Below are 16,785 nucleotides of genomic sequence, written 5' to 3'. Positions count from 1 at the left end.
TGTAAAGAGACTATAGGCTACATGTAAAGAGACTATAGGCTACATGAAAAGAGACTATAGGCTACATGAAACAGTATAGAGACTATAGGCTACATGAAACAGTATAGAGACTATAGGCTACATGAAACAGTATAGAGACTATAGGCTACATGTAAAGAGACTATAGGCTACATGTAAAGAGACTATAGGCTACATGAAACAGTATAGAGACTATAGGCTACATGTAAAGAGACTATAGGCTACATGAAACAGTATCGAGACTATAGGCTACATGTAAAGAGACTATAGGCTACATGTAAAGAGACTATAGGCTACATGAAACAGTATAGAGACTATAGGCTACATGAAACAGTATAGAGACTATAGGCTACATGAAACAGTATAGAGACTATAGGCTACATGTAAAGAGACTATAGGCTACATGTAAAGAGACTATAGGCTACATGAAACAGTATAGAGACTATAGGCTACATGTAAAGAGACTATAGGCTACATGTAAAGAGACTATAGGCTACATGTAAAGAGACTATAGGCTACATGTAAAGAGACTACAGGCTACATGTAAAGAGACTATAGGCTACATGTAAAGAGACTACAGGCTACATGTAAAGAGACTATAGGCTACATGTAAAGAGACTACAGGCTACATGTAAAGAGACTATAGGCTACATGTAAAGAGACTACAGGCTACATGTAAAGAGACTATAGGCTACATGTAAAGAGACTACAGGCTACATGTAAAGAGACTACAGGCTACATGTAAAGAGACTATAGGCTACATGTAAAGAGACTATAGGCTACATGTAAAGAGACTATAGGCTACATGTAAAGAGACTATAGGCTACATGAAACAGTATAGAGACTATAGGCTACATGTGAAGAGACTATAGGCTACATGTAAAGAGACTATAGGCTACATGAAACAGTATAGAGACTATAGACTACATGTAAAGAGACTATAGGCTACATGTAAAGAGACTATAGGCTACATGTAAAGAGACTATAGGCTACATGTAAAGAGACTATAGGCTACATGTAAAGAGACTATAGGCTACATGTAAAGAGACTATAGGCTACATGTAAAGAGACTATAGGCTACATGTAAAGAGACTATAGGCTACATGAAACAGTATAGAGACTATAGACTACATGTAAAGAGACTATAGGCTACATGTAAAGAGACTATAGGCTACATGTAAAGAGACTATAGGCTACATGTAAAGAGACTATAGGCTACATGAAACAGTATAGAGACTATAGGATACATGTCAAGAGACTAGAGGCTACATGTAAAAAGACTAGAGGCTACATGTAAAGAGACTACAGGCTACATGTAACGAGACTATAGGCTACATGAAACAGTATAGAGACTATAGGCTACATGAAACAGTATAGAGACTATAGGCTACATGAAACAGTATAGAGACTATAGGCTACATGTAAAGAGACTATAGGCTACATGTAAAGAGACTATAGGCTACATGTAAAGAGACTATAGGCTACATGTAAAGAGACTATAGGCTACATGAAACAGTATAGAGACTATAGGCTACATGAAACAGTATAGAGACTATAGGCTACATGAAACAGTATAGAGACTATAGGCTACATGTAAAGAGACTATAGGCTACATGTAAAGAGACTATAGGCTACATGAAACAGTATAGAGACTATAGGCTACATGTAAAGAGACTATAGGCTACATGAAACAGTATAGAGACTATAGGCTACATGTAAAGAGACTATAGGCTACATGAAACAGTATAGAGACTATAGGCTACATGAAACAGCATAGAGACTATAGGCTACATGTAAAGAGACTATAGGCTACATGTAAAGAGACTATAGGCTACATGTAAAGAGACTATAGGCTACATGAAACAGTATAGAGACTATAGGCTACATGTAAAGAGACTATAGGCTACATGTAAAGAGACTATAGGCTACATGTAAAGAGACTACAGGCTACATGTAAAGAGACTATAGGCTACATGTAAAGAGACTATAGGCTACATGTAAAGAGACTATAGACTACATGTAAAGAGACTATAGGCTACATGTAAAGAGACTACAGGCTACATGAAACAGTATAGAGACTATAGGCTACATGTAAAGAGACTAGAGGCTACATGAAACAGTAACGAGACTATAGGCTACATCTAACGAGACTATAGGCTACATGAAACAGTAAAGAGACTATAGGCTACATGTAAAGAGACTATAGGCTACATCTAACGAGACTATAGGCTACATGAAACAGTAAAGAGACTATAGGCTACATGTAAGAGACTATAGGCTACATGAAACAGTAAAGAGACTATAGACTACATGTAAAGAGACTAGAGGCTACATGAAACAGTAACGAGACTATAGGCTACATCTAACGAGACTATAGGCTACATGAAACAGTAAAGAGACTATAGGCTACATGTAAAGAGACTATAGGCTACATGTAAAGAGACAACAGGCTACATGTAAAGAGACTATAGGCTACATGTAAAGAGACTACAGGCTACATGTAAAGAGACTATAGGCTACATGTAAAGAGACTACAGGCTACATGTAAAGAGACTATAGGCTACATGTAAAGAGACTACAGGCTACATGTAAAGAGACTATAGGCTACATGTAAAGAGACTACAGGCTACATGTAAAGAGACTATAGGCTACATGTAAAGAGACTACAGGCTACATGTAAAGAGACTACAGGCTACATGTAAAGAGACTATAGGCTACATGTAAAGAGACTATAGGCTACATGAAACAGTATAGAGACTATAGGCTACATGTAAAGAGACTATAGGCTACATGAAACAGTATAGAGACTATAGGCTACATGTGAAGAGACTATAGGCTACATGTAAAGAGACTATAGGCTACATGAAACAGTATAGAGACTATAGACTACATGTAAAGAGACTATAGGCTACATGTAAAGAGACTATAGGCTACATGTAAAGAGACTATAGGCTACATGTAAAGAGACTATAGACTACATGTAAAGAGACTATAGGCTACATGTAAAGAGACTATAGACTACATGTAAAGAGACTATAGACTACATGTAAAGAGACTATAGGCTACATGTAAAGAGACTATAGGCTACATGTAAAGAGACTATAGGCTACATGTAAAGAGACTACAGGCTACATGTAAAGAGACTATAGGCTACATGTAAAGAGACTATAGGCTACATGAAACAGTATAGAGACTATAGGCTACATGAAACAGTATAGAGACTATAGGCTACATGAAACAGTATAGAGACTATAGGCTACATGTAAAGAGACTATAGGCTACATGTAAAGAGACTATAGGCTACATGAAACAGTATAGAGACTATAGGCTACATGTAAAGAGACTATAGGCTACATGAAACAGTATAGAGACTATAGGCTACATGTAAAGAGACTATAGGCTACATGAAACAGTATAGAGACTATAGGCTACATGAAACAGTATAGAGACTATAGGCTACATGTAAAGAGACTATAGGCTACATGTAAAGAGACTATAGGCTACATGTAAAGAGACTATAGGCTACATGAAACAGTATAGAGACTATAGGCTACATGTAAAGAGACTATAGGCTACATGTAAAGAGACTATAGGCTACATGTAAAGAGACTACAGGCTACATGTAAAGAGACTATAGGCTACATGTAAAGAGACTATAGGCTACATGTAAAGAGACTATAGACTACATGTAAAGAGACTATAGGCTACATGTAAAGAGACTACAGGCTACATGAAACAGTATAGAGACTATAGGCTACATGTAAAGAGACTAGAGGCTACATGAAACAGTAACGAGACTATAGGCTACATCTAACGAGACTATAGGCTACATGAAACAGTAAAGAGACTATAGGCTACATGTAAAGAGACTATAGGCTACATCTAACGAGACTATAGGCTACATGAAACAGTAAAGAGACTATAGGCTACATGTAACGAGACTATAGGCTACATGAAACAGTAAAGAGACTATAGACTACATGTAAAGAGACTAGAGGCTACATGAAACAGTAACGAGACTATAGGCTACATCTAACGAGACTATAGGCTACATGAAACAGTAAAGAGACTATAGGCTACATGTAAAGAGACTATAGGCTACATGTAAAGAGACAACAGGCTACATGTAAAGAGACTATAGGCTACATGTAAAGAGACTACAGGCTACATGTAAAGAGACTATAGGCTACATGTAAAGAGACTACAGGCTACATGTAAAGAGACTATAGGCTACATGTAAAGAGACTACAGGCTACATGTAAAGAGACTATAGGCTACATGTAAAGAGACTACAGGCTACATGTAAAGAGACTATAGGCTACATGTAAAGAGACTACAGGCTACATGTAAAGAGACTACAGGCTACATGTAAAGAGACTATAGGCTACATGTAAAGAGACTATAGGCTACATGAAACAGTATAGAGACTATAGGCTACATGTAAAGAGACTATAGGCTACATGAAACAGTATAGAGACTATAGGCTACATGTGAAGAGACTATAGGCTACATGTAAAGAGACTATAGGCTACATGAAACAGTATAGAGACTATAGACTACATGTAAAGAGACTATAGGCTACATGTAAAGAGACTATAGGCTACATGTAAAGAGACTATAGGCTACATGTAAAGAGACTATAGGCTACATGTAAAGAGACTATAGGCTACATGTAAAGAGACTATAGACTACATGTAAAGAGACTATAGACTACATGTAAAGAGACTATAGGCTACATGTAAAGAGACTATAGGCTACATGTAAAGAGACTATAGGCTACATGTAAAGAGACTATAGGCTACATGTAAAGAGACTACAGGCTACATGTAAAGAGACTATAGGCTACATGTAAAGAGACTATAGGCTACATGAAATTCAAACATATACATATCAGTAGATACGACCAAATCTCAGTGGATGTGGCCACAGGACCCACATACAGACTGTGTGTGTGTGTGTGTGTGTGTGTGTGTGTGTGTGTGTGTGTGTGTGTGTGTGTGTGTGTGTGTGTGTGTGTGTGTGTGTGTGTGTGTGTGTGTGTGTGTGTGTGTGTGTGTGTGTGTGTGTGTGTGTGTGTGTGTGTGTGTGTGTGTGTGTGTGTGTGTGTGCCCACCTGGTTGAGGTAGTGGTAATCCTCCGGTTTGAGCAGGTGGAAGGCCTTCCTCTCCTCCTCAGTGGCTCCAGCCAAAAGGTAGTAGAACACATGGTAGTTCCTAGAGACAGAGTTAACAGAGAGTAGAACACATGGTAGTTCCTAGAGAGACAGGGTTAACAGAGAGTAGAACACATGGTAGTTCCTAGAGAGACAGGGTTAACAGAGAGTAGAACACATGGTAGTTCCTAGAGACGGGGTTAACAGAGAGTAGAACACATGGTAGCTCCTAGAGACAGAGTTAACAGAGAGTAGAACACATGGTAGTTCCTAGAGAGACAGAGTTAACAGAGAGTAGAACACATGGTAGTTCCTAGAGAGACAGGGTTAACAGAGAGTAGAACACATGGTAGTTCCTAGAGAGACAGAGTTAACAGAGAGTAGAACACATGGTAGCTCCTAGAGACAGAGTTAACAGAGAGTAGAACACATGGTAGTTCCTAGAGAGACGGGGTTAACAGAGAGTAGAACACATGGTAGTTCCTAGAGAGACAGGGTTAACAGAGAGTAGAACACATGGTAGTTCCTAGAGAGACAGAGTTAACAGAGAGTAGAACACATGGTAGTTCCTAGAGAGACAGGGTTAACAGAGAGTAGAACACATGGTAGTTCCTAGAGAGACAGGGTTAACAGAGAGTAGAACACATGGTAGTTCCTAGAGAGACAGAGTTAACAGAGAGTAGAACACATGGTAGTTCCTAGAGAGACAGAGTTAACAGAGAGTAGAACACATGGTATATGCTATATACAGGGTGTTACGGTACAGAGTCAATGTGGAGGCTATATACAGGGTGTTACGGTACAGAGTCAATGTGGAGGCTATATACAGGGTGTTACGGTACAGAGTCAATGTGGAGGCTATATACAGGGGTACCGGTACAGAGTCAATGTGGAGGCTATATACAGGGTGTTACAGTACAGAGTCAATGTGGAGGCTATATACAGGGGGTACCGGTACAGAGTCAATGTGGAGGCTATATACAGGGGGTACCGGTACAGAGTCAATGTGGAGGCTATATACAGGGGGTACCGGTACAGAGTCAATGTGGAGGCTATATACAGGGGGTACCGGTACAGAGTCAATGTGGAGGCTATATACAGGGGGTACCGGTACAGAGTCAATGTGGAGGCTAAATACAGGGGGTACCGGTCCATGTGCTCTATACACAAGGATCTCAACTCAGAATATCTCCTCATGCCAAAGTGTGGTCTCTTAGGACGGTGTCAGTAATAGTCGGAGCCTGTAGAGACTCCATCTGCGGAACATATTACACACAACGAGAGGTTGCGTTTCCAGAGGGAAAAAAACTAAGAAACACCGCATTGTATGTCACGCCATAGTGTGGAAACCTGATTAGGGTGTGTGTGTGTGTGTGTGTGTGTGTGTGTGTGTGTGTGTGTGTGTGTGTGTGTGTGTGTGTGTGTGTGTGTGTGTGTGTGTGTGTGTGCGGATGTGCGTGTGCGTGTGCGTGTGCGTGTGTGTGTGTGTGTGTGTGTGTGTGTGCGGATGTGCGTGTGTGCGTGTGTGTGTGTGTGTGTGTGTGTGTGTGTGTGTGTGTGTGTGTGTGTGTGTGTGTGTGTGTGTGTGTGTGTGTGTGTGTGTGTGTGTGTGTGTGTGTGTGTGTGTGTGTGTGTGCGGATGTGCGTGTGTGCGTGTGTGTGTGTGTGTGTGCGGATGTGCGTGTGTGTGTGTGTGCGTGCGTGCGTGCGGATGTGCATGCGTGCGTGCGTGCGGATGTGCGTGTGTGCGTGTGTGCGTGTGTGCGTGTGTGTGTGTGTGTGTGTGTGTGTGTGTGTGTGCGCGTGTGCGCGTGTGCGGGTGCGTGTGTGCGTGTGTGTGTGTGTTTTACAGGCACCCATGTCTAAAGGAGAAGGCTGGGAGGTCTGGTTTGAGTTTGAGCTCCTGTGCTGTCATCACGGTGACTTGGAAGCCTTAGTGACCAGCGGGGACAAACTGAGACCTTGGGGATAAAATACCCACCGTTATAAACCTATTACCGCTATTGTGATTCACTGAGTCAGCAATGAACAGGGATTTGGTTGGGTTTTTGTGGTGGTACATTGAGGGTGGGGTGGAAGTGGACGAGGTGTGTGTGTGCTCTGCGAAAGTACACGTGTGTGTGTGTGTGCGCTTGTGAGATTTTGAGCGTATATATTTCATTGATATTTCATTGATCTTTATGAGTTAGATAAACAAACTGATTCGTCTTATTACAAATCGCATGTGAGGTGCGTGTATATATATATATATATATGCATGTACAATTATTATCACAATGAAACATCATCAACAATATGTAACTATATCGACACCCCCCCCATCACCATGGTAATAGCCTATATAGAGTATATGATATCCCATAATCAACCATATATGTTATCTAATATCAATTCAACTTGAGGTTCGCTTTGTTAACAACAATATAAACAACTTTGCTTTAACGTCAGAGCGATTATATTCTGGTCTATTGAGGAAGAGTATGAGGAAGAGGATCAGATATCCTGTGTGGTTGGAGGAAATTAAGTCGGCTTCTAGGTATCGAGGTTCAGCGAACAACTGAGGAGGAAAAAATAAGAAAGTTACCCGGAATATAATCTCTCTACCACGGGGGTCAACTCAGTGGGCTAAGAGGGTCCCGTCCCTCAGATTGGAAGGTTAGTAGTGGGACTCCCCGGGTCGAGTCATACCAAAAAACTCAGAAGAAGAAATTGACCCGATGCGTCTCTGTCTGGCACTCAGCATTAAGGAGATGGATTGGGGGTAAGGTCTTGTGATAGACTAGCGTCCTGTCCAGGAGGTGTACTGGTACATTGTATTGTACATCAAGCTGCCTCACGTTACAGAATCAGGAGATGATTTATAGGCCGTTAAGCCTTTTAGATACTGAATCAATATTAGATGACTTATAAGGTTGTTTATGGAACAATACATAGCTACATTTGATTTATATCTATTGCTGTAATATACACTCAACAGACAGTTTATGATATAAACCCATCTAGTGCTGGGACCCCCTTTGCCTCCAGAACAGCCTGAATTATTTGGGGTATAGATTCTACAAGGTGTCGGATGTTGGTCCATACTGACGCGATGGCTTCACCCGTTTACTACAGATTGGACGGCAGTACATTCACGCTGCTAACAGCCCGTCATTATGCTCTATTGGGTTGAGGTCTGACCAGGAAACTGGCATGTTCCAGAAAATGTTTTCCCACATTTGTCCAGTGTTGGTGATGTCGTGCCCACTGGAGACACTTCTCTTCTTGTTTTTAGCTGATAGGAGTGGAACCCGGTGATGTCGTGTCCACTGGAGACACTTCTCTTCTTGTTTTTAGCTGATAGGAGCGGAACCCGGTGATGTCGTGCCCACTGGAGACACTTCTTCTTCTTGTTTTTAGCTGATAGGAGTGGAACCCGGTGATGTCGTGTCCACTGGAGACACTTCTTCTTCTTGTTTTTAGCTGATAGGAGCGGAACCCGGTGATGTCGTGCCCACTGGAGACACTTCTTCTTCTTGTTTTTAGCTGATAGGAGCGGAACCCGGTGATGTCGTGCCCACTGGAGACACTTCTTCTTGTTTTTAGCTGATAGGAGTGGAACCCGGTGATATCGTCTGCTGCTCCCATCGGTGACAGGGATCGACGAGTTCCAAGATGTCTGTTTGTGGCCCGCCTGTTAGCTTGCCATTTCCCTTCGACTCCTCTCATCCACGAGCTGTTTTTGCCCACAGGACTGCCGCTGACGGGAAGTGTTTTGTTTGTGTGTCGCACCTCAGAAAACCTTGACACTGACGTGCCCAGGAGGTTGGCCGTTTCTGAGATACTGGATACGGCGAAACCAACGATCAGACCCCCGCTGAAGGTAGACTAGGTCACTCATTTTGCCCCTGTTAAATCAAACAGTAACTGAATGCCTCGATGCCTGCCTGTTTTATATGCAACATGACTCACTGTTCGTAGGAGTGATCCATTTTTGTGAGGTAGTGTACCTAAAAAAACTGGCCAGTGAGTGAATTGGGAAAGTATTCAGACCCCTTGACATTTTCCACAGCCTTATTCCAAAATGGATTAAATAAAAAAAAGAATCCTCATCAATCTACAAACAATACACCCTGATGAAGAAGCAAAAACATTTTTTTTTGTGTGTGTGCAAATGTATTAATGATAAAAATTTGAAATATCACATTTACATAAGTATTCAGACCCTTTATTCGGTACTTCGTTGAAGCACCTTTGGCAGTGATTACAGCCTCGAGTCGTCATGGGTATGACTGGACAAGCTTGGCAAACCTGTATTTGGGGAGTTTTTCCCATTCTTCTCTGCAGATCCTCTCAAGCTCTGTCAGGTTGGATGGGGAGCGTCGCTGCACAGCTATTTTCAGGTCTCTCTAGAGAGATTCGATTTGGGTTCAAGTTCGGGCTCTGGCTGAGCCACTCAAGGACATTCAGAGACCTGTCCCAAAGCCACTCCTGCGTCGCCTTGGCTGTGAGCTTAGGGTCGTTGTCCGATTGGACGGTGAACCTTCAGTCCTGAGTGCACGTCATCAAGGATCTCTCTGTACTCTGCTCCGTTCATATTTCCCTCAATCCTGACTAGTCTCCCAGTCCCTGCCACTGAAAAACATCCCAAAGGATGATGCTGTCACCAGCATGCTTCACCGTAGGAATGGTTCAGGTTTCTTCCAGATGTGACACTTGGTATTCAGGCCAAAGAGTTGTTTCATAAGATATGAAAATGTTGTTTCTCGTGGTCTGAGAGTCCCTGCGGTACCTTTTGACAAACTCCAAGCGGGCTGTTTTGTGCCGTCTGGCCACTCTACCATAAAGGCCTGATTGGTGGAGTGCTGCAGAGATAGTTGTCCTTCTGGAAGGTTCTCCCATCTCCACAGAGGAACTCCGGGGCTTCTTGGTCACCACCCTGACCAAGGCCCTTCTCACCCTTTTGCTCAGTTTAGCCGGGCGATAAGCTCTAGGAAGAGTCTCATAGCAAAGAGTCTGAATACTTATATAAATAAGGTATTGGGTTTGAATTTTTAATACATTTGCAATGATTTCTAAAAACCTCTTTTTGCTTTGTCATTATGGGGTATTGTGTGTATATTGCTAAGGATTTTTTTTATTTAATCCATTTTAGAATAAGGCTGTAACGTAACAAAACGTGGAAAAAGGGAAGGGGTCTGAATACTTTCCAAATGCTCTGTATATTTATTGAATATTATATGAATCCTATAAATTAAAAAGACAGATTTGGGTGATTAGTTTTATTTTTCAGGGATCAAATTATACTTAAACAAAATAATGTTTCTGGAATGCTTATCGTATCTGTTTCTAACTCGGGAAAGGATTTCAGAACCATCTGCGATAATAGGTCTCGTGGCTGGTCATTTCCGAAGGAACTGTATTTTATTTTTTATTTTTTACCTTTATTTAACTAGGCAAGTCAGTTAAGAACAAATTGTTATTTTCAATGATGGCCTAGGAACAGTGGGTTAACTGCCTGTTCAAGGGCAGAACGACAGATTTGTACCTTGTCAGCTCGGGGATTTGAACTTGCAACCTTCCGGCTACTAGTCCAACGCTCTAACCACTAGGCTACCTGCCACCCCATATGAAGGTCTTTTATATATATCTTTTTATTTTTATTTAACTAGACAAGTCAGTTCAGAACAAATGATCATTTACAATAACGGCCTACCCCGGCCAAACCCGGACAACACTGGGCCAATTGTGCGCCGGGCCCTATAGGACTCCCAATCACGTCCGGGTGAGATACAGCCTGGATTCGAACCAGGTACCGCAAATGACATGGAACGACACCAAAGCGACTTACAGTCATGCGTGATCATTTCTCTCTCCATATGGGTGGTCTCGGGAATCTAACCCACTCTCCTGGCACTGCTCTACCAAGAAATGAAACAGTTCTCTAATTCTCCCTCACCTTTCATTGTGCTCCTGGTAGACCAGGCGTGACTTCTCCAGTAGGTACTTCTCCACATACGCTCTGTCAACACAGGAATGACTTTAGACAAGAGACACTTTCTACAGAGTTTCGAACAGAGACACAGATGGAAACAGAGACACAGAGGGAGAGAGAGACACAGAGGGAGAGAGAGACACAGCGGGAGAGAGAGACACAGAGGGAGAGAGAGACACAGAGGGAGAGAGAGACACAGAGGGAGAGAGACACAGAGGGAGGGAGAGACAGAGGGAGAGAGAGACAGAGGGACAGAGAGACAGAGGGAGAGAGAGACAGAGGGAGAAAGAGACACAGCGGGAGAGAGAGACACAGAGGGAGAGAGAGACACAGAGGGAGAAAGAGACACAGAGGGAGAAAGAGACACAGAGGGAGAGAGAGACACAGCGGGAGAGAAAGACACAGCGGGAGAGAAAGACACAGAGGGAGAGAGAGACACAGAGGGAGAGAGAGACACAGAGGGAGGGAGAGACAGAGGGAGAGAGAGACAGAGGGAGAGAGAGACAGAGGGAGAGAGAGACACAGAGGGAAACAGAGACACAGAGGGAGAGAGACAGAGGGAGAGAGAGACACAGAGGGAGAGAGAGACACAGAGGGAGAGAGAGACAGAGGGAGAGAGAGACAGAGGGACAGAGAAACAGAGGGAGAGAGAGACAGAGGGAGAAAGAGACACAGCGGGAGAGAGAGACACAGATGGAAACAGAGACACAGAGGGAGAGAGAGACACAGAGGGAGAGAGAGACACAGCGGGAGAGAGAGACACAGAGGGAGAGAGAGACACAGAGGGAGAGAGACACAGAGGGAGGGAGAGACAGAGGGAGAGAGAGACAGAGGGACAGAGAGACAGAGGGACAGAGAGACAGAGGGAGAGAGAGACAGAGGGAGAAAGAGACACAGGGGGAGAGAGAGACACAGAGGGAGAGAGAGACAGAGGGAGAGAGAGACACAGAGGGAGAGAGAGACAGAGGGAGAGAGACACAGAGGGAGAGAGACAGAGGGGAGAGAGACAGAGGGAGAGAGAGACAGAGGGAGAGAGAGACACAGAGGGAGAAACAGAGAGGAATGAAAGAGGAAGGGAGGTCCAGACGGATAAAGGAGGTGTAGCGGTCTCTCTCACCCTCGGACGGTGCCACTCTCCTGGTAGTTGACCTGGATGAACTTTCCAAAACGGCTGGAGTTGTCGTTGTGAGCCGTCTTGGCATTCCCGAATGCCTGGAGAGAAGAGGAGATACATTTAGGTTTATTTAAAAATCGTTGTACATGTGAGGAAATACAATCATTTCAAAAGAAGGTAAAAGGCTATCAAAAAAAAGTAAATCAATCAATGAATTATTATTATTACAATTACAATGAATGCATAAAAACACACCACTGAGCTGTAACGTCAGGACAAAGGTTGAACTTCCGGTTTGGAGCGAGTGGTCGCATCGGCAATTCGCTCCCGCAGGTAGTATAACTTTTTCAACTTTTTCATTACATTTCATAATAGCACAACGGTTTGATTTGTCTAATCTTAGCGATTTCTTCTTAGCTAGCTACATAGCCGTCTTTGTATCAAAGATAATTGCGTAATTATCATATTTCGCCGTCCTAACGTAGTCTTCACCAGCCAGCTAGCTAACGTCCACTGATTAGCTGCACTGGAGAAACTATTACACTCAACTGAACGACTTGATTAGTGTAGTGTTAGCTAGCCACATAGCTGTCTTTGCTGTCTTCGTATCCAAGATAATTGTGTAGTTTAGAGTGTGTATTCTTAGAGTGATTATCTTAATTTACCGAGGTTAGCTATCCAGCTATTTGTCGTCCTTAACGTAGGAGACTCTGCTAGCTAGCCAACAGCAACGTCTACCGAATAGACTCACAACCCGGTCGCATTCACAGGTAGTATCACATTTTCATTTCATTTCATTACAGTACAACCATTTGATTTGTTTGATCGTAGCTAGCTACATAGCTAGCTACATAGCCGTCTTTGTATCAAAGATAATTGTGTAGTCTAGAGCGATTTTCTAGGTTAGCTAGCCAGCTATTGTCGTTCTTTTAACGCAACGTAACGTAAACAACACTGCTAGCTAGCCAGCTAGCCCCCGAATAGCAGCACTGCAGAAACTATTACACTCAACGGAACGACTTGATTAGTGTAGTGTCAACAACGCACCCACTGCCAGCTAGCCTACTTCAGCAGTACTTATCATTTTAATCATTTTAGTCAATAAGATTCTTGCTACGTAAGCTTAACTTTCTGAACATTCGAGACGTGTAGTCCACTTGTCATTCCAATCTCCTTTGCATTAGCGTAGCCTATTCTGTAGCCTGTCAACTATGTGTCTGTCTATCCCTGTTCTCTCCTCTCTGCACAGACCATACAAACGCTCCACACCGCGTGGCCGCGGCCACCCTAATCTGGTGGTCCCAGCGCGCACGACCCACGTGGAGTTCCAGGTCTCCGGTAGCCTCTGGAACTGCCGATCTGCGGTCAACAAGGCAGAGTTCATCTCAGCCTATGCCTCCCTCCAGTCCCTCGACTTCTTGGCACTGACGGAAACATGGATCACCACAGACAACACTGCTACTCCTACTGCTCTCTCTTCGTCCGCCCACGTGTTCTCGCACACCCCGAGAGCTTCTGGTCAGCGGGGTGGTGGCACCGGGATCCTCATCTCTCCCAAGTGGTCATTCTCTCTTTCTCCCCTTACCCATCTGTCTATCGCCTCCTTTGAATTCCATGCTGTCACAGTTACCAGCCCTTTCAAGCTTAACATCCTTATCATTTATCGCCCTCCAGGTTCCCTCGGAGAGTTCATCAATGAGCTTGATAAGCTCCTTTCCTGAGGACGGCTCACCTCTCACAGTTCTGGGCGACTTTAACCTCCCCACGTCTACCTTTGACTCATTCCTCTCTGCCTCCTTCTTTCCACTCCTCTCCTCTTTTGACCTCACCCTCTCACCTTCCCCCCCTACTCACAAGGCAGGCAATACGCTCGACCTCATCTTTACTAGATGCTGTTCTTCCACTAACCTCATTGCAACTCCCCTCCAAGTCTCCGACCACTACCTTGTATCCTTTTCCCTCTCGCTCTCATCCAACACCTCCCACACTGCCCCTACTCGGATGGTATCGCGCCGTCCCAACCTTCGCTCTCTCTCCCCCGCTACTCTCTCCTCTTCCATCCTATCATCTCTTCCCTCTGCTCAAACCTTCTCCAACCTATCTCCTGACTCTGCCTCCTCAACCCTCCTCTCCTCCCTCTCTGCATCCTTTGACTCTCTATGTCCCCTATCCTCCAGGCCGGCTCGGTCCTCCCCTCCTGCTCCGTGGCTCGATGACTCATTGCGAGCTCACAGAACAGGGCTCCGGGCAGCCGAGCGGAAATGGAGGAAAACTCGCCTCCCTGAGGACCTGGCATCCTTTCACTCCCTCCTCTCTACATTTTCCTCCTCTGTCTCTGCTGCTAAAGCCACTTTCTACCACTCTAAATTCCAAGCATCTGCCTCTAACCCTAGGAAGCTCTTTGCCACCTTCTCCTCCCTCCTGAATCCTCCCCCCCCTCCTCCCTCTCTGCAGATGACTTCGTCAACCATTTCTCCCTCTCTCTCTCTCTCTCTCCCCTCCCTCCCTCCCTCCCTCCCTCCCTCCCTCCCTCCCTCCCTCCCTCCCTCCCTCCCTCCCTCCCACCCCCGTGCTGTAGATTATACAATGGTAATTTAGCAGGAGCATTCCAGGAGTACAGATTTCAATTGGCACTTTATGAGCTGGAACCTTATACAGTCCTGCACTGGAGGCAACCAACCAACCAAGTAACCAAGCCAGTTTTATTCTGAACTGGCTCCTGAAACATAGGGAGGGAGAGACAGAGAGCGAGAGAGAGACAGAGAGACAGCGAGCGAGAGATACATACAGAGAGACCGAGAGAGAGAGATACATACAGAGAGAGAGAGAGAGAGAGAGAGAGATACATACAGAGAGAGACAGAGAGACAGCGAGCGAGAGATGCATACAGAGAGACCGAGAGAGAGAGATACATACAGAGAAACAGAGAGAGACAGAGACAGAGAGACCGTGAGAGAGAGAGATACAGAGAAACAGAGAGAGAAAAACACAGTGAGACAGTAAGAGAGACAGAGAGAGAGAGAGATACAGAGAAACAGAGAGAGAATGAGAGAGAGACAGAGAGCGAGAGAGACAGCGAGAGAGAGAGAACAGAGAAACAGAGAGAGAAAAACACAGTGAGACGGTAAGAGAGACAGAGAAACAGAGAAACAGAGAGAGAGAGAGAGACACAGCGAGACAGTGAGAGAGACAGAGAGAGAGAGACAGCAGGTGATTACACTCCAGTCAGCACAGACCCAGACAACAGTCCAGCACAACAACTACCCAGCCACATAATAATACACCCATCACACCCTAGACCTTCTGTCTGAGGACCAACTACCCAGCTACATAATAATATACCCATCACACCCTAGACTTTCTGTCTAAGGACCAACTACCCAACTACATAATAATATACCCATCACACCCTAGACTTTCTGTCTAAGGACCAACTACCCAACTACATAATAATATACCCATCACACCCTAGACCTTCTATCTGAGGACCAACTACCCAGCTACATAATAATATACCCATCACACCCTAGACCTTCTGTCTGAGGACCAACTACCCAGCTACATAATAATATACCCAACTACATAATAATATACCCATCACACCCTAGACCTTCTGTCTGAGGACCAACTACCCAGCTACATAATAATATACCCAACTACATAATAATATACCCATCACACCCTAGACCTTCTGTCTGAGGACCAACTACCCAGCTACATAATAATATACCCAACTACATAATAATATACCCATCACACCCTAGACCTTCTATCTGAGGACTAACTACCCAACTACATAATAATACACCCAGCTACATAATAATCACACCCTAGACCTTCTATCTGAGGACCACCTACCCAGCTACATAATAATATACCCATCACACCTAGACCTTCTATCTGAGGACCACCTAGGTTCACCCACCCAGCACACCCTAGACCTTCTGTCTGAGGACCACCTAGGTTCACCCAGCCACATAATAATACACGCAGGCACAAACCACCTGAGAACACAGCAGGTACGGTGGCAGCACTGAAGGGATTGTTCTACTTTCCCAACGCACAAGTGGTTATCCCCATCCTGCTACCACGTAAAGACTACCATACAGCAGGTAAACGCAGAGTGACTGTGCCTCAAAACCAAATGTTTACCTGGCCAACCACTCCACCCTGGACTTGAACAGCCTCTATGACCAGGTCCACCTCTACAAGGCAGCAGTGCCCACCTTTGCCCGGAATCTAAAGGACATCGCACTCAAATGCAACCCCAACACTTCACACAGGAGCTACAGATCAATAGACACCCCGCCCCCAGACTAGCAAGACATTCTCCCAGACCTGCGGGACCCCCCCCCCCCCCCCGGACCTACACATAGAGGACCCATGCCGAGAGGACCTACATCCAGACCACAGGTACCTGGATGTAGAGCAGGTACCTGGACTTCACCAAATAAATCAGAAATACAAACATTGTCATCTTACAAGAAACCTGGTATAGAGGAGACAGACCCACTGGTTGCCCTTTAG

The 16,785-nt window shown here is 44.3% G+C and overlaps 1 protein-coding gene across 1 annotated transcript in view; it reads right to left on the bottom strand.

The window, feature by feature from the left end:
- Positions 1-16,785, bottom strand: part of LOC124037512 (unconventional myosin-IXAa-like) — a 342,685-nt gene that overhangs the window by 161,408 nt on the left and 164,492 nt on the right. The window contains exons 3-5 of the mRNA XM_046352288.1: positions 12,262-12,356; positions 11,109-11,171; positions 5,132-5,231 (exon numbers count right to left, since the gene is read on the bottom strand). Coding sequence (XP_046208244.1) covers positions 5,132-5,231; positions 11,109-11,171; positions 12,262-12,356 — 258 coding nt within the window. The remainder of the gene's footprint in view (positions 1-5,131; positions 5,232-11,108; positions 11,172-12,261; positions 12,357-16,785) is intronic.

Source organism: Oncorhynchus gorbuscha, linkage group LG06 (assembly GCF_021184085.1).
Source record: "Oncorhynchus gorbuscha isolate QuinsamMale2020 ecotype Even-year linkage group LG06, OgorEven_v1.0, whole genome shotgun sequence".
In the NCBI taxonomy this organism is placed as follows: domain Eukaryota; kingdom Metazoa; phylum Chordata; class Actinopteri; order Salmoniformes; family Salmonidae; genus Oncorhynchus; species Oncorhynchus gorbuscha.
This window is presented reverse-complemented; position numbering and strand designations above follow the sequence as displayed.